The sequence below is a fragment of the Mobula hypostoma genome, chromosome 6, assembly GCF_963921235.1.
Source record: "Mobula hypostoma chromosome 6, sMobHyp1.1, whole genome shotgun sequence".
Classification (NCBI taxonomy): domain Eukaryota; kingdom Metazoa; phylum Chordata; class Chondrichthyes; order Myliobatiformes; family Myliobatidae; genus Mobula; species Mobula hypostoma.
In genome coordinates, this window is record NC_086102.1 from 32,884,966 (window position 1) to 32,910,189 (window position 25,224).

General features: G+C 38.3%; 1 protein-coding gene across 6 annotated transcripts in view; it reads right to left on the bottom strand.

The window, feature by feature from the left end:
• Nucleotides 1–25,224, bottom strand: part of filip1l (filamin A interacting protein 1-like) — a 215,418-nt gene that overhangs the window by 35,236 nt on the left and 154,958 nt on the right. The window contains exon 1 of one of the 6 annotated variants that reach the window (XR_010018289.1): nucleotides 10,822–11,110. The exons of 2 other annotated variants lie outside the window; for them this stretch is intronic. Coding sequence is in view for 1 of the 4 variants with exons in the window: in XM_063050518.1 (XP_062906588.1) it covers nucleotides 4,171–4,244 (74 nt within the window). In the remaining 3 variants the exon portion in view is untranslated. Of the gene's footprint in view, nucleotides 1–4,170; nucleotides 4,468–10,725; nucleotides 11,111–25,224 lie in introns of those variants that run through there. 3 more of the 6 variants (XM_063050517.1, XM_063050516.1, XM_063050518.1) reach the window with 3 other exon arrangements.

Sequence of the window (25,224 nt, forward strand, 5' to 3'; positions counted from 1 at the left end):
CAGATTCACCACTCTCTGTGTGAAGAAGTTTTTCCTCATCTCGGTCCTAAAATGCTTCCCCTTTTTCCTCAAACTGTGACCCCTTGTTCTGGACTTACCCAACATCGGGAACAATCTTCCTGCATCTAGCCTGTCCAATCCCTTCAGAATTTTATATGTTTCAATTGGATCCCCCCTCAATCTTCTAAATTCCAGCGAGTATAAGCCTAGTCGATCCAGTCTTTCATCATATGAAAGTCCTGCCATCCCAGGAATCAATCTGGTGAACCTTCTTTGTACTCCCTCTATGGCAAGAATGTCTTTCCTCAGATTAGGGGACCAAAACTGCACACAATACTCCAGGTGTGGTCTCATCAAGGCCTTGTACAACTGCAATAGTACCTCCCTGCTTCTGTACTCAAATCCTCTTGCTATAAATGCCAGCATACCATTCGCCTTTTTCACCGCCTGCTGTACCTGCATGCCTACTTTCAATGACTGGTGTATAATGACACCCAGGTCTCGTTGCATCTCCCCTTTTCCTAATCGGCCACCATTCAGATAATAATCTGTTTTCCTGTTTTTGCCACCAAAGTGGATAACTTCACATTTATCCACATTAAATTGCATCTGCCATGAATTTGCCCACTCACCTAACCTATCCAAGTCACCCTGCATCCTCTTAGCATCCTCCTCACAGTTAACACTGCCGCCCAGCTTCGTGTCATCCGCAAACTTGGAGATGCTGCATTTAATTCCCTCATCTAAGTCATTAATATATATTGTAAACAACCGGGGTCCCAGCACTGAGCCTTGCGGTACCCCACTAGTCACTGCCTGCCATTCTGAAAAGGTTCCATTTATTCCCACTCTTTGCTTCCTGTCTGACAACCAATTCTGTATCCACATCAATACCTTACCCCCAGTACCGTGTGCTTTAAGTTTGCACACTAATCTCCTGTGTGGGACCTTGTCAAAAGCCTTTTGAAAATCCAAATATACCACATCCACTGGTTCTCCCCTATCCACTCTGCTAGTGACATCCTCAAAAAAATTCTATGAGAATCGTCAGACATGATTTTCCTTACACAAATCCATGCTGACTTTGTCCGATGATTTCACCACTTTCCAAATGTGCTGTTATCACATCTTTGATAACTGACTCTAGCATTTTCCCCACCACCGATATTAGGCTAACCTGTCTGTAATTCCCCGGTTTTTCTCTCCCTCCTTTTTTAAAAAGCGGGGTTACATTAGCCACCCTCCAATCCTCAGGAACTAGTCCAGAATCTAAAGAGTTTTGAAAAATTATCACTAATGCATCCACTATTTCTTGGGCTACTTCCTTAACTACTCTGGGATACAGACTATCTGGCCCTGGGGATTTATCTGCCTTTAATCCCTTCAATTTACCTAACACCACTTCCCTACTAAGATGTATTTCCCGCAGTTCCTCCATCTTACTGGACTCTCTGTCCCCTACTATTTCCGGAAGATTATTTATTTCCTCCTTAGTGAAGACAGAACCAAAGTAGTTATTCAGTTGGTCTGCCATGTCCTTGCTCCCCATAATCAATTCACCTGTTTCTGTCTGCAGGGGACCTACATTTGTCTTAACCAATCTTTTTCTTTTCACATATCTATAAAAGCTTTTACAGTCAGTTTTTATGTTCCCTGCCAGTTTTCTCTCATAATCTTTTTTCCCTTTCCTAATTAAGCCCTTTGTCCTCCTCTGCTGGACTCTGAATTTCTCCCAGTCCTCAGGTGTGCCGCTTTTTCTGGCTAATTTGTATATTTCTTCTTTGGAATTGATACAATCCCTAATTTCCCTTGTCAGCCACGGGTGCACTACCTTCTCTGATTTATTCTTTTGCCAAACTGGGATGAACAATTGTTGTAGTTCATCCGTGTGATCTTTAAATGCTTGCCATTGCATATCCACCGTCAACCTTTTAAGTGTCATATGCTAGTCTATCTTAGCTAATTCACGTCTCATACCTTCAAAGTTACCCTTCTTTAAGTTCAGAACCTTTGTTTCTGAATTAACTATGTCACTCTCCATCTTAATGAAGAATTCCACCATATTATGGTCACTCTTACCCAAGGGGACTCTCACGACAAGATTGCTAATTAACCCTTCCTCATTGCTCAATACCAGTCTAGAATAGCCTGCTCTCTAGTTGGTTCTTCGACATGTTGGTTCAAAAAACCATCCCACATACATTCCAAGAAATCCTCTTCCTCAGCACCCTTACCAATTTGCTTCACCCAATCTATATGTAGATTGAAGTCACCCATTATAACTGCTGTTCCTTTATTGCACACATTTCTAATTTCCTGTTTAATACCATCCCCAACCTCACTACTACTGTTAGGTGGCCTGTACACAACTCCCACCAGCGTTTTCTACCCCTTAGTGTTATGCAGCTCTACCCATATCGATTCCACATCCTCCTGGCTAATGTCCTTCCTTTCTATTGCGTTAAACTCCTCTCTAACTAGCAATGCTACCCCACCTCCTTTTCTTTCATGTCTATCACTGCTGAATATCGAATATCCCTGAATGTTGAGCTCCCATCCTTGGTCACCCTGGAGCCATGTCAATAGAGGGCATCCTAACAAGCTGCATCACTGCCTAGTATGGAAATTGCACTGTGGTGGACAAGAAGGTTCTAGAACGGGTAGTCGAAATTGCCCGGCACATCACTGGCACTAGCCTACCTGCTGTCAAAGACATTTATACAGAAAGGTGCCAGAAAAGGGCCAGTAACATCATGAAGGATCTCACACACCCTGCACATGGATGAGGGAGGAGGCTACGTAACATACGGCAGGACCACCAGACACAAAAACAGTCACTTTCTCCAAGCAGTAAGATTGATTATCACCTCCAGCCTTTGTTTTCTAAGAACTCTACTATTTTCAAAGGCAGACTGCTCCCTCTTAAGTTCGAGATGCTTGTATTTTACTCAGGATGATTGATGTTTATTTCTGTAACTTCACATCCTGTACTGTGGTGTATTGTTTCAGTATTGTTCTAACAAGTAGCTTTTGATCCCTTCGTATTTTGTTTTCCACAGACGAACAAAACTTGCTTTTATATTCCCACAATGTACTGCCATGTCTAACTTTATCATTTTACATCAACATTATACAACATCTTGTATGTTAGTTCAGCTTCCTGCCTCTCCCTCCAAACTGAACATATCAAATTCTTTTGAATCTGACATTATTGTCTAACAATCACAATAATCATCAGCATCATCATCAAATTTAAATAGTCATGTTTGCACCCAGCATGGTTTTTAAAAAAAATAATCTTTGTAAGCAACTTATCTTTGGAAACACCCTGTCCTCCTCTGCTGTCACATCGAGGGCACACTCAGGTTGGAGGAGCAGCACCTTATATTCTGTCTGGGTAGCCTCCAACCTGATGGCATGAACATCAATTTGTCAAACTTCTAGTAATTGTCCCCCAACTCCTCTCCTTCACCATTCCCCATTCTTGTTTCCCTCTCACACGTTCTCTTCTTACCTGCCTATCACCTCCCTCTGGTGTTCCTCCTCTTCCCTTTCTTCCATGGTCCTCTGTCCTCTCCTCTCAAATTCCCTCTTCTCTCACCCTTTATCTCTTCCACCAATCAACTTCCCAGCTCTTTACTTCACTCCTCCCCCTCTCCTGACTTCATCTGTCACCAGCCACCTGGTACTTCACATTCTTATTCTGACTTCTTCCCTCTTCCTTTCCAGTCCCGATGAAGGATCTCAGCCCGAAATGCTCCCTGACCCACTGAGCTCCTCCAGTGCATTGTGTGTATGACTCTAGATTTCCAGCCTCTCCGGTACTTTTTGTGTCTGCCGATCATCACTTTCCATTCCATTGGAATGCAACACGCAACTACCCAATAGTCTATTCTCTTCCCAAATTTAATTAGAATTTTTAAAATGAATTTTGCTTGTTATCGTCTGTTTAGTACATACTTACAATAGGGCTAGAAATTAGTTAGTGAAGACCTTAGTTTTTATTTGCTATAATAATAGTGAAGCTGAAAATCAATTGCTGAAAGTAATCAGGATTTACGTGCTCATCATTCTCTTATTTAATCTGTGCCGTCTGGTTTCTGAGCCTCCTTATAACAGAATCGACTTAAACATGTATACTCTTATTAAAACCCTTCATGGTTTACTCACCTCTGATCTAAGGAGAGCAATTCAAGCTTCCTGATTATCTCCACATAACTTAAGTTCCTCTCCTCTAGTGTCATTCTTGTAAATTTGCTACATCCTCTCAAAGGCCTCTATGAAATGCTATGCCCAGAATTTTATATGGTAATTGACTGAGGCCGATTCAGTATATTTATTTCAGGTTAAACATGCCTTAAGATTTAACCAGAACTTGTTTTGTATTCTATGAAAGAAATATTTAACTCTGATTATTTTCAGTCTGAAATCTGAATTTGGCAAGCTGCCCTGTGGGAAAGGTATAGCCTCTTGTCCGCAATATCTGGATAATAACTGGCTAGTTTACACAACTTGAAAATAAAAGGGTATGCCCGTCCCAGAATTTGTGCTACATGTTGCAAAATGTGGCACACAGAAGATTATAATTTGTTCATCAAGCCAGGCAGCACCTGTGAAAATAGAAACTACGTTAATATTAACTCTGATTCTTTCTCCACAAATACTACATGACTTACTGAATACTTCCACATTTTGGTTTCTTTTTCTGTCAGGGTTCTAGCACTTGTGGTCCTTTTGCTTTTGCAACAATAATTGTGTTTGTATTAAAATATGACCAGATCTTCATGCGGCCCAAATCAAAATGACTGTATGTGGTAATTGAACTGAAAATTTTAAAGTTTGTTTTTTTTATTAATATATAATTGTGTTAAAATTTACAATATACTATTTGGAGAAGGAAAACTCTGATTTTAAACCTCCACTGCCTTGCAGCCATACCCACCATGGGAAGGGCTTCGGGAGTAAACTCTGAGAAAGAAATCCAGAGCCAGGGTCCCTAAGGCAGTTTGATATTGTTCACAACTGTACTCTGGCAACCTCTGCGACGACACTGGTGCCAGGCAATATTAGCGCTTGCCCTTCCCTTGGACTACATCAGTGACGTGGAGAGGGGGAACCCACTGCACGAGCAACAGCCAGATCTTCAAATCTTCCAATCTTCCTGCCCAGGCTTGTACCCTGGAGAGGACACAGTCCACTAGAGGCACAAGCCCATGATCTCCTGGGATCGACGGCTGCCTACTACTTGAATTTGAAAAAGAATTGGACTGATGGTAATAATAAACTTTATTTTGTGAAGAAGATCATTTGGCAGAACAGATACTTTTGAGTTTCAGTTAACTTGGAAGATTTAAAAAAGAGGTCCAGTTCAGATGACAATAAAATTTTAATGAGGGTCCATAAAAGCTCTTAATTTACTATGGAAGTGCTCTTAGTTCACTTGCCTGTATTCTGCTTCTAAAGTTCATTTCTAGCCTGAATTAGAAATTACACAAATAGGGACCAAGGGGGAGAGCAAATTGTTTGTACTTCCTCAACATGTGTCCTAGGAGGTCCTTATCCTTATCGGTATAGTCGGTCTCCCACCTGAAACTGGAAATGTGGCATCTAACCAGCATTTGAAAGAATTTTGAGCAATTGGATGCTGCTGCCAGGACCAAGGAACTGTCTTTTGTTGTCAGTGTGGTTTCGGATAATCTTTGTAGTTGCAGGAGGTTCAAAACCAAGGAACAAAGAGGCCCAAGCCTTCTTTGTGGTGCCCAGAGGATTATTTCTTATCCAAGTCCCAGAAGGAAGAAGAAACATTTCTGGCCCTCATTTCCCTTTGCAATATGTTATCTGATGGGGGTGTCACAATAACTTCCTGAGCTTCCAGGTTAAAATTGCATTCCTCCTCCAGTAACTCCACTGCAGCAGATTTTGTGATATTATAGCATGTCCCTATTGAGCTCTGAGGGGGATTCCACTTTCCCATTCAGGATCAAGATAATATGAGAACTTCCAAAAGATGTCAGTGTTTCATGAGCACCACAGCATCTTCCAAGCAGGCATGATTAAATTTAGTCATAAATTTCTGTGGATTGTGAAAAGAAGCATGTACTTCTTTGTGTGTGCCTGAATTTGTATTTCTGTTCTAAAGAATATATTTGGCCCAGCAATTTGCAGTCATGTAGTAGTTACTTAACTTTTATGCAGATTTTCAGACCTTTTTGTTGTTTTTCCTTGTGTAATCAATGAAAGCTACAAATATAGCCTAAGCTCATTGGACTAACAGCGGATGTTATTGAACATTATTTACAAGTCATAGTACAAAGGAAACTTCTGTTAAATCACTTTGTTTCAAACATTTTTTGATTGAACGGCTTGTATCTGAGGTATTTATACTACAACATTTATTTGTTCATTTCTGAATCTTCAGTAAGCAAAGGTATTAGCAAAGGGGCAAACAAGGCTATTATACTGTTACTGAGAAGACCAAGCAGCATTTTAAGTGCTGGCTACATTTTTAGTGTTCTTGTATAAAATTAGAAAAGAAAAACCTACTGTCAGAAGAATGTTCCCAGTGAAGGGAGTAGTTGCTGCTTATTGGCTGCAAGTGATGTCATGTTTTCAGTAGATGGTTGTAGCCTGGTTCACATTACAGTTATTTTACTGAGTTCTGGGGTCAATTAGCAATTTAACCTCAGAACTTTGGGGAAGAAACTTGCAAAGCGATTTTTTTTGTTACAGGGCTGATAGAGGAGGAAAATAAATGTAATGTGAATTAAAAATCTTTGAGAAAACAGCGCTTTATAATTTAACATGTTAAAACCTAGGAAAATCACTTCATCAAAACTTTGGTGATTTTCTTGGCATTGAGATTTGCAAGGCGCTTGTTGTATTAGAGGGAGCAATGTAAGTTTTTGCGGACTTGTGTGCTGGGGTTAAATTGCAATCTAAATAAGGCATATGCACTGTTTCCCTTCTGCTAGATGATGTATCCTCAAACTACCAGTGTGATGATTTAGTGTAAGAGGTATTACTGGCTTCCCAACCAGATTACAATTTTAAATCCCAGGGCTATATGTGTGTTTTGATTTTGTATTAGGCACTTTGAACGTTTATGGCTTCTTGATCAGACTGGAAAAGTTGTTGAGTCTGAATCCTACAAGCTGTATATGCAGAAAATCATGCAGTTAATGGTTACATCACATTTAAAGATACAAATACCTCCTGAATCTTAGCAGTGACCAAAGTGAAATTTTGAAGACCTGCTTTTCTTTTTCACTTTACCAATTAAATCCCTATGTATACTAGCTTGTGTTTCAAAACTTATCCCATTCAAAAATTTTTAATTTTAACAATTCAATTTGTAAATCATTGCCAAACCCATACTTTTTTTAAAATTTAGTTTTGTATTTCTTTGAGCAGTTTAAATCCAGAAGATGTCATATATAAACCTGCAGATTTTAGGTGATATCTTAATGGTTTCACATGTTGGTCTTCATGTATTTTGCAAGTGATGTTGGGAAGCCATTATAGTTGTACCATAATAGTATTATAAAATAATCAACCACTTAAACTTTTTTGTACCTAAATAATCCATAGTAACATGTCATAAGAGCACTAGAATTTTAGTTATTATATGTTTAATGAACATCTCTGAAAATTAATAATTACACAATAAGGAGCTGCAGTTTGGCTGAAGTTGTAATGTTGGAAAATCATTATAATTTGTAACGTTAAAAATCTTTTAAGGAAATGTTTAAGTATCTAGTAATAGAATTCAGAAGCTTTTTTATGGTAGTCCTAGAGTAAGTCACTGGCTGCTTATAGGTGTTTGCATGTAGACAACTTTTTGCATTTAGTGCGTTGAAATAAAGTGTTTATAACAAAAATTAGCTGTATGTTTTATCAGTGTTTTAAATGAATAGTTTCATTGAAATTGACATGTTTAGATGAATTATATCATTAGTTTTGCAGTTCAAACATCTCTGTATATTTCATACTTTACTGTTCATGTTATAATGTTTGATAGATTGTTGAGTTTCATGAGTTGTTACGACCTCAAAATTACGATGACTTGCAAGAAAGATAAGTTAAAGTGCTGCAAGACATGGTGTGATACGTGTATTGTCTTAGCAGACGTGCTTGTCACTAGAAAATTGTAATTTTGCATAAATCAGTTGTTTTCCAGTTGAATAGTTTGGTTGAATTTGTTTGGTTTTGTTTTCATCAGCAGGATTGAGTTTTAAGGTTATCTGAACTAGGAGAAATGTCCACCTTTGGGTATATATGAATTATTCCTAGTTCGTACAAACTGACTATTTGAATTATTTTCTTAATTGTACTTATTCTGTTAACATCTCCACAATTTGCGAACGTCGAGAAAAAGTATGGGAAGAGGCATACAAAAGTGCATTCTATGTAGGGAGATGTAAATATACATATTTAGAAGAGTAATGTACCTCTCATTGCGTTTTAGTAACTCACCTCATCTTCATGGGATTTGAAAAGAAGTATTGACGCAGGATGAAGATTTGATAAACTGCTGGTTCATTTATAAATGTTGCTTTGAACTAAATAAGATTGGAAGTAATTTACACAAAAGAACATTCTGGTCCATGCAGCATATATGCTCCGAACATCCTACCATCTTTCCTCATCTAAATTCATCATGCTAACTCTCCATTTCTTCTCCCATCAGCCCTGAACAGCCTCATCTTAAATGCTCCATGCTATTGGAAGGATATTCCATGTTCTAGACGATCTTTGTGTAATGGAATTTCATCTCAATATCTTGCTGGATTTCATAGTCTCTGGTTAAACCGCTCTATACATTGAAATATTCTGTGTATCTTTCCCATTATAACATTCCATAATTTTAAAGAACTTTAGTAGCTAAACCTCTGTTTTTTCTCAGAAATTAAGCATAAAAACTTGAACCTCGTGTTTATTTACCTATCATCCACTTTTCAAGATTTCAAAGGATAATATAAATTCCTAAAGTCATTAATGTGGCATTATTGAAGTAACCTAGTTCTCATCCATATTTTTTCCAGTTGGCCTTTATGTAACAGTTTGAGTTAAATAGATGCGTCATGATTGCAATGTTTTGCAAGTTGTTTCCCTCACCTGATGATTTTCTGAACGTGTTTAATTGCCACTGCCCCCGGACAGACGGCTGCAAACACATAATTAGAACTGTATTATCCTGAAGATTCTCGCCTGCTATACTAAAGTCTGTAATGTTCCATGCTGATGGGGGATGGGTAGTATGAGGCAACTTCAAAAAATAGTTAAAGTTTTCAATTACATAAGCTGAAGGCCTAGAAAATTGAACCAATTGCCCAAAGTTGGGCTTTAGTGTTGGGGTGAAAAAATACTTGAGGTGCACATCCCCTTAAAGAACACCTTTCATTTTGGCTGCTGCCATTTACAGTTGTCATTTTCTTTGTTATTATTTAATAAAGCTGAAGTATGAAATCAGACCACATAAGTAGATTCTGATATAAATGAAGTAACTTATACCCACTTACTGATTGATTAGTTTGCAGATAATGCTTGTTATTAGAAGGTGTTACATATTAGTAGTCATAAATTCATTCTCTATTCTTAGTTATTCCATGTGATGTTGGGGATCTCTTTTTACCTGTGTGCTGAAAATATTTACCAGCACAAGATGGAACTTTTGCATACACTTTAATTAATGACATTTATCAAACTCGATCAGACTACAGTCAACATATTCTTCATACGTAGCTTTTGTAAACAGCATGTCAAGATAACAAAAAGTATTCTTTTGCGTAAAACCTACTTTGCATGTTTTCCCAAATGTTCTGCCAAAAGGTTGCATGAATTAAAATTTACTTGGTTCACAAGAAGGCACATGCAATGTTTTCCTGATGCGTTGCCTAGGTTAATAAATGTGATGTTTAAAAACCATTTGTTCTAATAGATATGCTCAGATGATAGGAGTAGAAAGTTAGTTTCAATTCTTGTTGATGGCCTTTTCATTGAACAAGACTATGGAAAAAATTGCTTGTTATAAAAAGCATTATGGAACACGTGTATTTTAAAAAGAATTATGGAACATAGCTGCAGTGTACTTTAATTAAGAACATGCATAAGAGGAGTTACGACAGAGTACTCATATGGTAGGGGATTTCTGCCTTTATAGTTAAAACATCATTCTTGGCTAATTTAATCATAGGGACTCAGTCATGACATTAACATAAAGGAGATGAACTTCTTTCTGAAATTAATATGCTTTATATATCAAAGTTCAGTATTCCATTATCAAAGTATTCAATATTCCAAACTTAAAGTATATTACCAAAGATCTTTTTTTCCGTATGTAGAGTATACTGAAAAAAGCTTGCCACCTAATAACACGCTAAAACAATGCTGTGAGTACTTACAGGTGAAAATTAAATTGCTACATTACTGATCAATTTACATTAAAACAAGAAATATGACTTCCATCACTAGTTAAACTTCACAATATACTCTGTGAGTTGTCAGTTTATATATTTTTGAAAGACAGTTAAATCTACAAACGCATTACCAACATTATTCGCAGACAAGTTAAATGCACTGTTTTGCTGTTTCCTCTTCTATTAAAGAAATAACTTCTGCCAAGATTATTGCTATTATCCCCGCCTCTCATGTACACCCCCCACCCTCCCTACCCCAGCTACCCCACATGCCAAGATCATTTCTTTACACAACGAAGGTAGAGTTTACCAGAGTTTAACTTGAACACCACGTATTTTGGCAGCTGTATTTCTGGTTTCATCGGAAATAGAAATTTTAAAGAACGCTTTGAAAATAAAAGTTTACCACTCAAAACATTGTTTCTCCTCTATCTGAAGCCTGAAGTTCCATTTCTTGTCTGTGGGAATAAAAGCACTCAGGGAATAAGATGATGCGATTCAGCTTTCCACTCATCAGCGATGTGAACATTCCAACAGTAACACCAAACAATGAGAGATGTGCTCTTTGCATCCTCTAGCCAATAGCCCATTACGTCAGATCATTGCCATATATGGTGCTCTGTTGTGCAGACCTGGAGTGTCTGACTGCAGCTCTCTGATATCCAGAACTAGGAAGCTTATTACTGCTTTTTGGCTCCAGCTGACGTTTAAGCCTCTGTGAAATAATGTGTTTGTCTACTCAGTTCTCAGCCAAGAAGAATGTGCGGAAGGCTTTAGGTTACAGAATTTCCTTCTTGTCATTGATTGCTGTGTCATTACTGGAACAGTTATTAATGATCTTACTGAGTTCTTTTGCTTTCTTTTCTTAACCAAAAATGACTCTCTGATGTTTTAACACAAGATTTATTATATGGATATGAGTTGAATTTGTTTTTCGCTGAAGTTTGTTGTGGCTAGGTAAAAAAAATCTGGGGATATAATTATTGTTGTCAAAGTTGGACTGTTGCTTAGGCTTCAAGTTAACTAAGTAATTTCAGAAAGTTTTCAATACTGTATTGGTTGAAAAGCTGACATTTGATGATTTTAGAGAAAGTAGTGGATGTTCTTTAAGTGACAAGAAGGAAAGGCTTAAATGTGTGAGTAAGAAAATATTATCTAGAAATACCTCTGACATCATTTTAACCCACAGGCAAAATGATGTTATGATGGAAGAAATTCTGCTGTGAGCAATACCTTATGTTAAGTACCTTTCCTAAAATTCCTCCCTTGTGTATAGAATGATTTTGTACGTTCTGTGGTTTGCTGCAGTTTAGCTTGTAAAAAGGTCAATTAAGGAGATCATGTGCTTAGTTTTTGTTTATTGTTTCACTTTCCACTGAATGTGGATGGGGGGGTGTAGTGTTATTTATTCAGTGCGGGAAGTAGAAAAGTGAAAATAAAAAGGAAGTTTAAAAGATTTGCAGGAATGTTTATAAGAAGCAGAGATTCTGGGAAGGTGAAGTTGGTGAGACAAGGGGATACAGTTGCATGACGAGCAAGGGAAAACTTGGTTTCCCCGGTTGATACTGTGGATTTATTTCGTGGGACCACAAGCTGTTATTGTTAGTTAAGACTCTCAGTTATGTGTCTGTGAAAGCTTCACTTAAAAAAAGACAGATGACAATTTCATTCATGAACGTTTTTCTAGCATGTTTAGCTTAGTGCATTTTCTATATGGCGATAGAGATTTTACAAAGCTGATATTTAACATGCCTCACATGAGTTTTCCACAAGACTTCATAGATTGTAATGGATGTTTGAACTTTGCTCTCACAGCTAATGTGGAAGCTGGCTTCTGCTAAACTAAGCAGCATCACATACAGCTGGATGCTGGAACCTGGGACAACACACAAAACACTGGAAGAACTCAGCAGCTATGGAGGGGAATTGTCAGTCTATATTTTGGGTTGAAACCTTTCACTTTGTTTGAACGTTAGATGGGTAACAGCCAGTTCAAAAAGTTGGAGGGAAGTGGAGCAAGAGTCGGCAGGCAATGGGTAGGTCCAGGAGAGGGGGGTGATAGGCAGATGAGGGAAGGGGGGAGTTCGGGAATGGTGTTAAAAGCTGGGAGGTGATGAATGTACATGGCAAAAGGCTGAAGACGATGAAATCTGATAATAGAGGAAGGTGGAGCATTGAATAAAGGGAGGAAGGGAGGTGGTGAGGAGAGTATGGGTGATGGGCAGATGTAGAGGGTGGGAAGGAGAAAGACATAGAGTCCACCAAGTTTCTCCTCTGAACGAATGTTCCTTTTGAGCTCTTGAGATGGGGCAGCCAGTATAATTTAGATCTTATTTATTTCAGTAGGGAGCATAATCTGTATTGGCCTTCTAGGTTATGGGAATACCAGAACTAAGATATTTGCAAGGACTGCTTAAAACATTGTATGATATCAAAATATGAATAAGACTATTAAAAATCATACAAAACTACAGATGCTGGAATTCCAAAATTACAACAGAAAATATGAGAAAAGCTCAGATGAGGTGACATTTAACAATTAATATTTCAGGGCTGAGACCCTTTTATCAGAATTGAGAAGAAGAGAAACAAGTTTGTATAGATTACAGGAAAGACAAGAGAGGGCAATGGGTAGACAAAGGAGATTTCTCTTACAGGATGAAACACTGTGGGCATTATAGGACAGTTACACTCCTATCTGCGTAACGTGTTGCTACTTTTGTTAGGACTGTAAAGCTGTATAGACTGACATACTTGGATAAAGCAGCTCAACTGCCTTTAATATCCATCCACATTATATCATCCTCTGAAAGAGATTCCCTTTGTTCTGCTATTACCCTCCCCCAGATACTCTGCTAGCTAGATTACCTCTTTTTTTCTTAGTTCAGTGAAGGGTCCTATATCTGACACATTAATTGCTTCATTTTCCACAGTTGCTGTTTGGCCTGCTGAGTTTTCCCAGTATTTTTTGCTTTTGCTATACAAGATGTAGAAAGGGTGCAAGTTCATGAATATACTTTAGATTTCAACAAACTTAGCTATTTTGCTGTTTATCAATCATGACGATAAAGTTTTCAGTACATTTGATGTTAAACTTTGACAACAGTCCCACATAAGAGTTTATATGTTTCTGAAATACTTTCATAAATATTGAGGTAAAGGAGAGCCAATTAATGTGTTTTACATTTCTTAACAAATAAATACCAATGATTTTGTTTGAACATTCACTGGAAAGTTGAAATTTGATTCAGCTCCCAGGGGAACACAAGGCTTCCATTTATTTTGTTTAGTATATTTTTTGTTGTATGGATATATATTAATAGGATGATGTACAGTGCTGGTAATGGTTATATTTGCTCCTTTATTCTCTTTCCTGGTGTTGTAAAATGACTGCTCTTCTGTATTACACACAAAGAGTTTGGACCTTCTCAAGCTGTAAAACTTTTCAGCAGAATGTTGAATTGTGTACTTGTGAAGAAACTGTCCAATTTGTATGTGTGGTCTGAAATTACTGTGTCCTTGGTTAATTGCCAGACTTGTTGTAGGTGGCTCTTCCAGACTCTCATCTGCATTGCCTCAGTTTCCATTCTGAGCTTGCGGCTGAGGGTAATTTTCATCTGCGCTTTTTCCATAATTGCTAGGTGACCCACTGCAGTTATTCTGAGTTGTAGTTTTCCAAGTGGCAGTGATTGGTCCATGATGAATTACTAATGACAAAGCTACGATTCATACATCTTCGTTTTATTTCTGATTGTATTGCATATTTTCTAGAAAATGATTTTTTTTCCCCCTTTTCATTCAGGTTCACGTGTGATCAATAGCTACTACAACTGCTGGCTACATTATTAAAGACATTTTGAACATTAACATAAAAAGTAGAAATATCTGTCGTTACAGATTCTAAACCAGTGGTTTCCAAACTTGTTGGATTACCGCCCCCTTGTTGGCTCCCAGACCACATCCCTAGTGACCCCCTCTCCCTTTCTGGCCATTACATAAAAACTATAAAGAATTTTGATGCACAGTGAAAGAAAGTGGGAACTGAAAATTCAAAGCAGTAACAAATAATTGCAAAAGTTGTTAAAATCTGTTTAAAGCTACAAATTTTTTTCTTTAATTACAGTAAAAACAGTTCTCATCATAAATTTTAGAGCGTACATTTGTAGTCCAACTATTAACCACTTATTGCTTTCTCATCTTTCAACAAGATGGATGGGATTGGTTCAGTGATATCAACTTTTCAACATCAGGCAGAATATCACTCAGAAGGAATCTCAGATCCCACACTGGTAATTTGCAGTCTGCTTCATTGCTTTGATAGAAATTGGGTGACTGCACAGAAACCACACTCCACTAAATATGATGTGGAAAGGCAGGTAGGCACAGTATACTTGAAATTAGTCATCTCATATTCTTTCTTTCTCTTCCAACTCAGAGAAGCTCAGAAAGGTCATGACAGCCAGTAGTGTTAACTTGGACAGAAATGTGGAGACGACTGATTTGACTTTGATGAGTCACATCATTTCCTTGCAATTGAAGATTGATTTCATTAAACTTTGTGAATAATTCTGACCTATAAACAATGTCATACCTTATATTCTTGAGTTGTTTACTGAGTGAAGCATTCGAGTATTCAAAGAATTCTATCACAGTTTCAAAATGCACATAAAAGCATCTCAGGCAGTTTCCTTTCAAGAGCCTTGTGACTCCTGTGTGCAACAGCAAATGTTCAAACTGTTCATCATTCTTAATACAAAGTTCTTGAAATAGTTGAGAATTGAGAGCATGGGACTTCATTATATTTACCACGGTGATAACAGTATTTAATGATTTGTGTGTAGCTGATCACTTGGGTTTTATGTAACAAGCTGTTATCTTTGAATGTCGGATTCCGATGTTTTAATCCAAGGTTCTTTCAGAAGTCAGGAAAGAGGCACAAACCTTGTTGCTTCACAATTATTTTAATAGGTGTTAACAGATCAAAGACAGAGATAAAAATGGACTATGCTTGAAGGGAGAGATTCAAAAGAACTAAGAACTAAGATGGTGCTGCCTTATGGTCAGGTGTTTTAAACCCATAGGTAAGAAAAATTCCAATCAAATTTGTAGATAAGAGGCAGCCAACTGGAAAGTCCTTATTCAAATAATGCAGCACCAAAAGAAGCTTCCAGAAATTGGTTTATGAATAATCTTGTACATAAAAAAGACACATGATGTCTCCATTCTCTTCACATTCTTAAATCTTATGACATCAAATTTCAGTAGCCTCTTTGTGCTAATGTATTTGAACTTCAGTAGCATTTTTCTTTTACTAGTTCATGCTCATACAAATCTCAGCTAAAACCAAATATGGAAGACAAGTATAAGCCTTGGTGTTATTTATCTGTTATTGGAAACAAAATGGCTGGAGTCTAGAAAGGAGATAGCCTAATGGTGGGTTGTCAAAGCCACAGCCTCTCCCTCAGTGGCAGCAAAACAAAACACTTGGTCATCAACTTCAAGAAGTGGGATGGTGGATCTCCTTCTAAGTACAATGGTGCTGAGGTGGAGATGGTAGCTAGGTGTAAATATAACCAACAATTTGCTTTCTGTTCAGCCACATGGACTTTATGGCTAAGAAAGAGCAATGAGTACCTTTATTTCCATAAGACCATAAGACGTAGGAACAGAAGGCCAAGGAAATTCACCATGTCCCCGAAGCCTCTCAGAGATTTTTACAGATACACCATTGGAAGCATCCTCTCTGGATACTTCATTGCTTGCTATGGGAAATGTTTCATGCAAGATTGTAAGAAATTGCAAACAGTGTGAATGCAACCCAGTTATTCCAGTGTTCGGAAAGCAGCCAACATAATCAAGGACATCTGGTCATTCTCTCTTCTTCCCCATTCATTAGGCAGAGGGTACAAAGCTTCAGACCATGTACCAAGCTCAAGGACAGCTCCTGTCCTACTGTTATAAGACCTCTTATGATAAAGATGAACTCTTGATCTCTCAATCTACTTCATCATAATCCTTGCAATTTACTTGGCTACTTGTATTGGATTTTCTCTGTAACTAGCATGATATTTTGCATTCTTTTTTTTCTTTTGTATATACCTATTGAAGGATCAGTTGGGAATGGTTCTCACCGTATCTTGCTACATGTAAAAAAAGCTACTTTTGCTTGGAAAAGAAGCAATAATCAATTTTGAGATAGAGAAGATGTTAAAAGAATAGAAAAAAGTCCAGAATATTATTAATATTAAGCACAGAATAGAAGGAGATCTTTATACTACTTTGTAGAAAATGAAATTAGGATTGACAATGGTAAATCTTCCTTTCCACAAATTATGATCAATTTTTATAACCATCTGGATGGTTGAATCCTAGAACAGAAGATGCGAAACTTGCCGGTTTTTCTGATTGGATGAATTCTGATGATTGACTGACCTTCTCATGAACATTTACCTTGCAGGACCTTTACTTTTTGCAAAATAATGTTTCAAATAATGATTTGTGGCTTAATCGTTCAACGGCTTGGAGTCCATTCCAGAAAGAGCATAGGAATGAAATGTCCATTTCTTCTCTGAATCACTGAAATCATCATGAAAATCCATGATATTGGCTATGTAATTCATATGTAAAGATTTTGAATTTGAGTTCAATAAGAGGATAATAGGAGAGATTATGTCTCAGATTTTTAGATAGTGGTATTAAATTAACTGTTACTTTCTTCAAGTTAAAATGATAAACTACTTTTTCAGGAAATGCTTAGTATAAGTGCACACTCTTTGTGCATACTTCTGTGTGTGACAAATAAGCAAAATAATTGGAAGAACTAGATTAAATTCAAACAACTTTGCTAAGGTTTCGGGTGGATTTAGGATGAGTATCATAACGTAGCAGTGACATCTAACACTTTTCTATCTGAGTAACTTTGTGCCTGGCAACATGCGCTCAAACGGCTTTTGTAAAACCACTTATTTTGATGGTAGTACAAGATATTCTGTCAATGCTGGAAATCCAGGGCAACACACACAAAATGCCGAAGGAACTCAGCAGTTTAGGCAGCATCTGGAGGTAGTGATCACAGTTCTACTCCTTTACCAGAACATTGGCGGGGGACAGGAACAGACAAGTTAGGAAAGCGTTTAATCGGAGTAAGGAGAAATAGGAAGTTATCAGGCAGGAACTTGGAAGCATAAATTGGGAACAGATATTCTCCGGGAAATGTACGGCAGAAAAGTGGCAAATGTTCAGGGGATATTTGCGTGGCGTTCTGCGTAGGTACGTTCCAATAAGACAGGGAAAGGTACAGGGACCGTGGTGTACAAAGGTTGTTGAAAATCTAGTCAAGAAGAAAAGAAGAGCTTACGAAAGGTTCAAAAAAACTAGGTAATGATAGAGATCTAGAAGAGTATAAGGCTAGCAGGAAGGAGTTTAAGAATGAAATTAGGAGAGCCAGAAGGGGCCATGAGAAGGCCTTGACGAGCAGGATTAAGGAAAATCCCAAGGCATTCTACAAGTATGTGAAGAGCAAGGGGATAAGACGTGAGAGAATAGGACCAATCAAGTGTGACAGTGGAAAAGTGTGTATGGAACTGGAGAAGGTAACGGAGATACTTAATGAATACTTTGCTTCATTATTCACTACGGAAAAGGGTCTTGGCAATTGTAGGGAAGACTTACAGCGGATTGAAAAGCTTGAGCATGTAGATATTAAGAAAGAGGATGTGCTGGAGCTTTTGGAAAGGATCAAGTTGGATAAGTCTCCGGGACCAGATGAGATATACCCCAGGCTACTGTGGGAGGTGCGGGAGGAGATTGCTGAGCTTCTGGCAATGATCCTTGCATCATCAATGGGGACGGGAGAGGTTCCGGAGGATTGGAGGGTTGCGGATGTTGTTCCTTTATTCAAGAAAGGAAGTAGAGATAACCCAGGAAATTATAGACCAGTGAGTCTTACTTCAGTGATTGGTAAGTTGATGGAGAAGATCCTGAGAGGCAGGATTTATGAACATTTGGAGAGGTATAATATGATTAGGAATAGTCAGCAAGGCTTTGTCAAGGGCAGGTCATGCCTTACAAGTCTGATTGAATTTTTTGAGGATGTGAATAAACACGTTGATGAAGGTAGAGTAGGAGATGTAGTGTATATGGATTTCAGCAAGGCATTTGATAAGGTACCCTATGCAAGGCTTATTGAGAAAGTAAGCAGGCATGGGATCCAGGGGGACCTTGCTTTGTGGATCCGGAATTGACTTGTTCACAGAAGGCAAAGAGTGGTTGTAGACGGATCATATTCTGCATGGAGATCGGTGACCAGTGGTGTGCTTCAGGGATCTGTTCTGAGACCCCTTCTCTTCGTGATTTTTATAAATGACCTGGATGAGGAAGTGGAGGGATGGGTTAGTAAATTTGCTGATGACACAAAAGTTGGGGGCATTGTGGATAGTGTGGAGGGCTGTCAGAAGTTACAGTGGGACATTGATAGGATGCAAAACTGGATGAAGTGGCAGATGGAGTTCAACCCAGATAAGTGTGAGGTGGTTCATTTTGGTAGGTGAAATATGATGGCAGAATATAGTATTAATGGTAAGACTCTTGGCAGTGTGGAGGATCAGAGGGATCTTGGGGTCCGAGTCCATAGGACACTCAAAGCTGCTACGCAGGTTGACTCTGTGGTTAAGAAGGCATACGGAGCATGGCCTTCACCAATCGTGGGATTGAGTTCAAGAGCCAATATGTAATGTTACAGCTGTATAGGACCCCTGGTCAGACCCCACTTGGAGTATTGTGCTCAGTTCTGGTCACCTCACTACAGGAAGGATGTGGAAACTATAGAAAGTGTGCAGAGGAGATTTACAAGGATATTGCCTGGATTGGGGAGCATGCCTTATGAGAATAGGTTGAGTGAAATCAGCCTTTTCTCCTTGGAGTGTCGGAGGATGAGCGGTGACCTGATAGAGGTGTATAAGATGATGAGAGGCATTGATTGTGTGGATAGTCAGAGGCTTTTTCCCAGGGCTGAAATGGCTAACACAAGAGGGCACAGTTTTAAGGTGCTTGGAAGTAGGTAGGCTGCCAGCAATGGTGGTGGTAGTGGATATGAGAGGGTCTTTTAAGAGACTCCTGGATAGCTACATGGAGCTTAGAAAAATATAGGGCAATGAGTAACCCAAGGTAATTTCTAAAGTAAGTACATGTATGGCACAACATTATGGACCAAAGGGCCAGTATTGTGCTGTAGGTTTTTTATGTTTCTATGTTTCTAACAATGGGTCTACCCGGACAGACAAGTTTGTGGATCTTAGGTTGGAGGTAGAAATGAGCAGTGCGGGTTGGTGGCAGTCGATGGGAGATCTTCACAGTTGATGAAGTTGGTGATAATGCCGAAGACAATATCCTGATGATCCTGAGTGGGGATCTTTTCGAGGGGTATAAAGAGGAGGTGTTTGAGAGCTGCTGCCTGGCCTCAGCAAGGTAGAAGTCAATCCACCAGACTACAACAGTACCTCTTTTGTCTGCAGTTTTGATGGTGAAGTTGGGATTGTTCAGAGAGAGTGGAGAACATTATGTTCAGAGGGTTAAGGTTCAAAGAGGAGAGAAGAGTGCTGAAGTCAAGATGGATGATGTCTCTTTATCAATTAGAGGTGAAAAGATTCAGGGCAGGCAGAGATCCAGTGCGAGGTGTCCATTAAAGGGAGGAGGGTTGGAGATGGGAGAAGGGCTGTCCAAGAAGAGGAGGAGGTTGGAAATGGGAGGTGAAAACAAATGGTAAATTGCTTTGGCATAAATATTCATGTGTAAGAATATTATGTAGAGATTCTCATGATCTGAAATGAGATGAACAGCCTTATCATTATCTGAAAAACATATTGATGAAAAAATCCTTTTCTACTTACTGCTAAAAATTAAGTAGTAATTCTGATTGTTGTTTACACCATAACTTCCTAATATTCCATTCAATGTCTTGAACACAACCATTAGTCTAGAGAAATTTTTAGCCAGTATTCCTTGCCTGGAATCCTAAAGAATATTTTCTGGCCTGGTGGTGGTGCCAAACTTCAGCAAAGTCACAAATGACTTAAGGCCATGAGACATAGGAACGAAATTAGGCCATTGAACCTGCTCAACCATTCGATCATGGTTGATTTTCTATTCTCTCTCAACACCATTCTCCTGCCTTTTCCCAGTAACCTTTGTCAGCGTTACTAATGAAGAGCCTATCAATCTTCACTTTAAATATACTCACTGACCTGGCCTCCACAGCTATCTGTGGCAGTGAGTTCCACATATTTGCCACTCACTGACTAAAGTAATTCCCACTCATCCCTCTCTAAAGGGACATTCTCTTATTCTGAGGCTGTGCCCTCAGGTCCTTGACATTCTCACTACTGGAAACATCTTCTCCACATCCACTCTATCCTGGCCTCTGAAACTGTGACAAAGTTAACCTACGTAACATACATCAAAGTTGCTGGTGAACGCAGCAGGCCAGGCGGCATCTCTAGGAAGAGGTACAGTCAACGTTTCGGGCCGAGAACCTCAGTCGTCATTCTCAATCTTCCTGCAGCTTTTGACATGGTTGACCATACCATACTTTTCCAGCACCACAGTACCACTGTCTAGCTCAGTATGATTAGTTGGTTCATTCCTTATGTATTCACGTGCTATCAGAGAATGAACCCTATTGGTTTCCCTTATCATCTATACCTTTGGCTTTGCTGTCCCTAAGGATGCGTCTTTGGCGTTCACTTGTTAATCATCATATGCTTCGTATGCATCTTAGGGCTACACGTTTTTGGGTTTTAGTGTTTCTTTTTCTGTTGATACTGCCTGAACTTGTGACTGTTTGCAGCATTTTCTGTGTTTTTTGTTTAATATTAAAGGATGCCTAAGTTGTTTGGCCAAGCAGTCTGGTGTTTACAGCAGAGATATAACAACCCATTTCCTCTACCAAAGTAGTGTGCATTATTGGCAGGATGTATGCAATGAGTCAAACTTGCTTCTTGAAAAATATTTTCCCAAGCTGCAAGCTCTACATCACAATAATAGGACAAAAATATTATATTCATGGGAACATCCTCGTCAACAGATTACCCTCCAAGTATCACATAAACCACCAATTTTGATACATGTAGTTACTCCTTTGTTGTCAACCAGTTAAAATTACCTCGCAATCTGCCCATCAGCAGACTGGAATACATTTACCACAAGGACTGCAATAGTTGAACAGGACACAAGAGACTGAAGATGTTGGTATCTGCAGCAAAACCAAAACAAACTGCTGATGGAACTCATCTAAGGAATAAACAACATTTCAAGTCACGACCCTGCACCAGGCTTGGTGCAGCGTCATGACGAGATGTTGACTGCCCCTTTGCTTGCAAAGTGATTAAAGAAGCTTGTCAGGACTTGAAGTGGCAATGCGCCCTATTAGCAGTGAGAGTAAATAACCAAAAAGAAGCCATCAGACAATACAACTCTGTAGATTACAACTGGACCCCAGCATAATTTAGCACCATTAGGAGAAGGGAAAGAAAATATAAATATTCTTTTCAGATGGTGATGATTACTGTACCTACTTAGATTATTTAATTTCTGTAATTGTTTTGCGTTACTACAATACTTATTGCATTCCTCTTGGATTCCTGGTTAGTGAAGTCATTTTCAAAGGTGTTATTACAGGAAACCTTGTTCTTATTACTGCTGACCTAGTCCTGGAACTTGGTTGTACCAGATGTTCAGCCAATTTGATCTGATCATTCTGGGCTAATTCCAGAAATGGGGACATGAGCAGGTCATGAACTATTCATTGCAGCAAATAGGAACTCAGTGACTAAATCACCTATTTCCCGTGTGCCGTCATTATTGGAATGGATTCCAAAAGGTCCATTCTTTGCATGTAAACATGGTTACCTTATCTCAGCTCTCCTTAGCTTCCTGTGCTTATCATGATGTGGTTCTTCCTTCCAGGTCAGGAAGCATGTCACAGGTATGCACATAAAGTGTGTGCACAGTGAGCCTAATGCAGCTTTTTAAAATGGAAGTATGTTTAATTTTCTAAATATCCAACGTTCTTGCAAAGTACTTTACAGAGAAATGAGAATAAGATGATTATGTTGTTGGTTATTAACTATTGGATTGCTGCAGGATATTGCTCAGGATACCATATTTCACACAGTGGTGGCCATAAATTTTCATTGTGATATTTGATCTCCAACGGTGGAGATTGTCCTGTACTGCAGATTACATGATTTCAACCGCAGGAGATGTTGTCAATTAGATTTATAGACTGCAAGCATTGAAAATAAAGCCAAACCAAATCAATTGGAGATATAATAAAAACAAACCATTAAAATGCACTTGTCATACCCCATCCTTAATTGAAATTGACACAATAATGAGAAGAACCAATCTCTCACAGTACTGAGCAAGATATACTTCCATCAAGAGTAGAAAATGGGAACTTTCACCTATTGGAAGTTTCCTCATTTCCATGAAAACATGAGTGAATAACATGACACTCCAAATTTGTACACAGGACATATTGATTTGCTTGCAATCGATTAAAGAAACCATTAACTCATTTCTTCTGAGATAGTGAATAGATTGATTTGATAGTTCCAGGTCTGGAAGGACATAACTCAGCTTTATTTTCTTTCCGAAGTCTATTAAAGAAATTCCATTTTGTGCATTTATATCAATCATTAATATTTGCATTTACTCATTCAAAGAATGAAACAATTTACTCTTTTCAATTTACTTAAAATTAAGTTGGAATATATTTTAATAGCAAGTCCAAAGGAGTGATTGAAACAAAAAAAAACCTGCAGAATCTGAAATCAAATGTGGTTATTGCAACTGAATCATAATTGTTGACTATCTTCTGTGATATTTTTTAAATACTTGGGACTAGTTACCTTTTAAAATTAAGTATAGCAACATGTTTTTGCTTGCAACATTTGAATGTAATTTTGAATAATAAAATCTTATCAAAGTTATAAAATTGTCTTGAGGCCTCAGACTTCTGTTGCTGACTTTTTAAATATGTCATCCTGAATGTTTAAAAACCATGGTTGAAGTGATTAGATGGCATCCAACTGACATACAAAAATATTTTAAAGATTAAGTGTTGCTACTTAATACAAAGATTTATGGTATAGAACTGGTCACAATGACACCTCATTCTAACTGAAAATAAAGTAGCCACTATAAACAAAGTTGTTATTTCTCCCTTTACATTTAACTTAGAAAATATGCTTTTGTTATATGGGTTTCTTTTTTCTTCAATGTTGAAGGATATTAATTAATGGTAAAGCATTCCATGTGCTTGCCTAACACCAAAAGTATCTCACTTATAAAATTAATGTTAAATTTGTGAATAAGTTACTCAGATTTTTGTTACAAAAAAGTTACACTATATAGAGTGCTTAGAAACTAATAAATGAGACATTTTCATTTATGAAGGCATTTGCCTTTGATACTTGTACAGTTAGTATTTTTGACATTCTGAATGGGTTGTTTACCCCCAGTACAACGTCATCCATTGTTCCTTCACTAATTACACCTTTTCTGAAGGCATTGTCCCATACAGCCAGGAGATTTCATAAGACCATAAGAGACAGGAGCAGAATTAGGCCATTTGATATATCAAGTCTGCTCCGCCATTTCATCATTGCTGATCCATTTCCCTCACAGCTCCAATCTCCTGCCTTCCCCCAAATCCCTTCCTGCCTTGACTAATCAAAAATCTATCAGCCTCTGCCTTAAGTATACCAAATGACTTAGCCTCCACAGTTACCCGTGGCAACGAATTCCACAGATTCACCACTCTCTGCCTAAAGAAATTACTCATCTTTGTTCTACATGGATGTCCCTCTATTCTGAGGCTGTGTCCTCTGGTCATAAACAGTGAGTGGTAGAATCTGGAGAGAATTGACTGGAAAATGAGAATAAAATGGTAGTGGAAAAATAAGTACTTAATGGTTAATAAGGGTCACAGGGCCTCTTTCCCAGCTGTATGGCCTGATGACTCTATGATACAAATGATTGGAAAGGTTCAAGCATATTTTTTAAATACAATAAATTTCTTTGCTTGTTCTCCAGTGTCACATAGGGGTAACTGTAATAGAAAATGACAAATTTGCTATTTTCCTCCTATTACCTACATTGCAGTAGTATTTTCTTCCTCCAGCACATCATTTGTGTTGCTCACTAAAGACACACAGGCTATCCAGTCAGCTTTTATTCATGACCATTCTATCATCCTTCCTTCTGGTAATGAATCATGCATTCGATGTAGAAGGAAAATCAGCAGGACCTGGACAATGTGAATTGTCAGTATGTCACAAATATACAAAGAGTGATAATTTCTCCCAAAAGCACAATGTTATTGTTGCTGGAAATGTAACTAGAAAAGAAACATAACAATCATGGAAATAACCAGTGGATTGGACTCAATCTGTGGAGAAGTTTCAGTTCAAATAACTCCTATCAGATCTGGTCTCTCTCATCTCGCATGGCATTGGAGAAAATGTGAATAGGTTGAGGGAGGGACAATAAATACAAAGGGAAAAGCTGATGGGATCGAGGGCCAGGGAGAGTGAGTGGTGAAAGTGGTGATAGATGTGACGAAAAGTGCATAAGCACTGACCTGTTTGAGGGGAGGAATGTAAGGACAAGTGAGTTGTTCATGGAAGATAATGAAATCTGGAATTGCCAGAAGAGGGAGAAAATAATCTTGATGGCAAGAAATATGAGTCATTAGGCTAAAATGGCTGTTTATCTGAGATTATAAGATTATTTGTTGTTAACGGCTGTA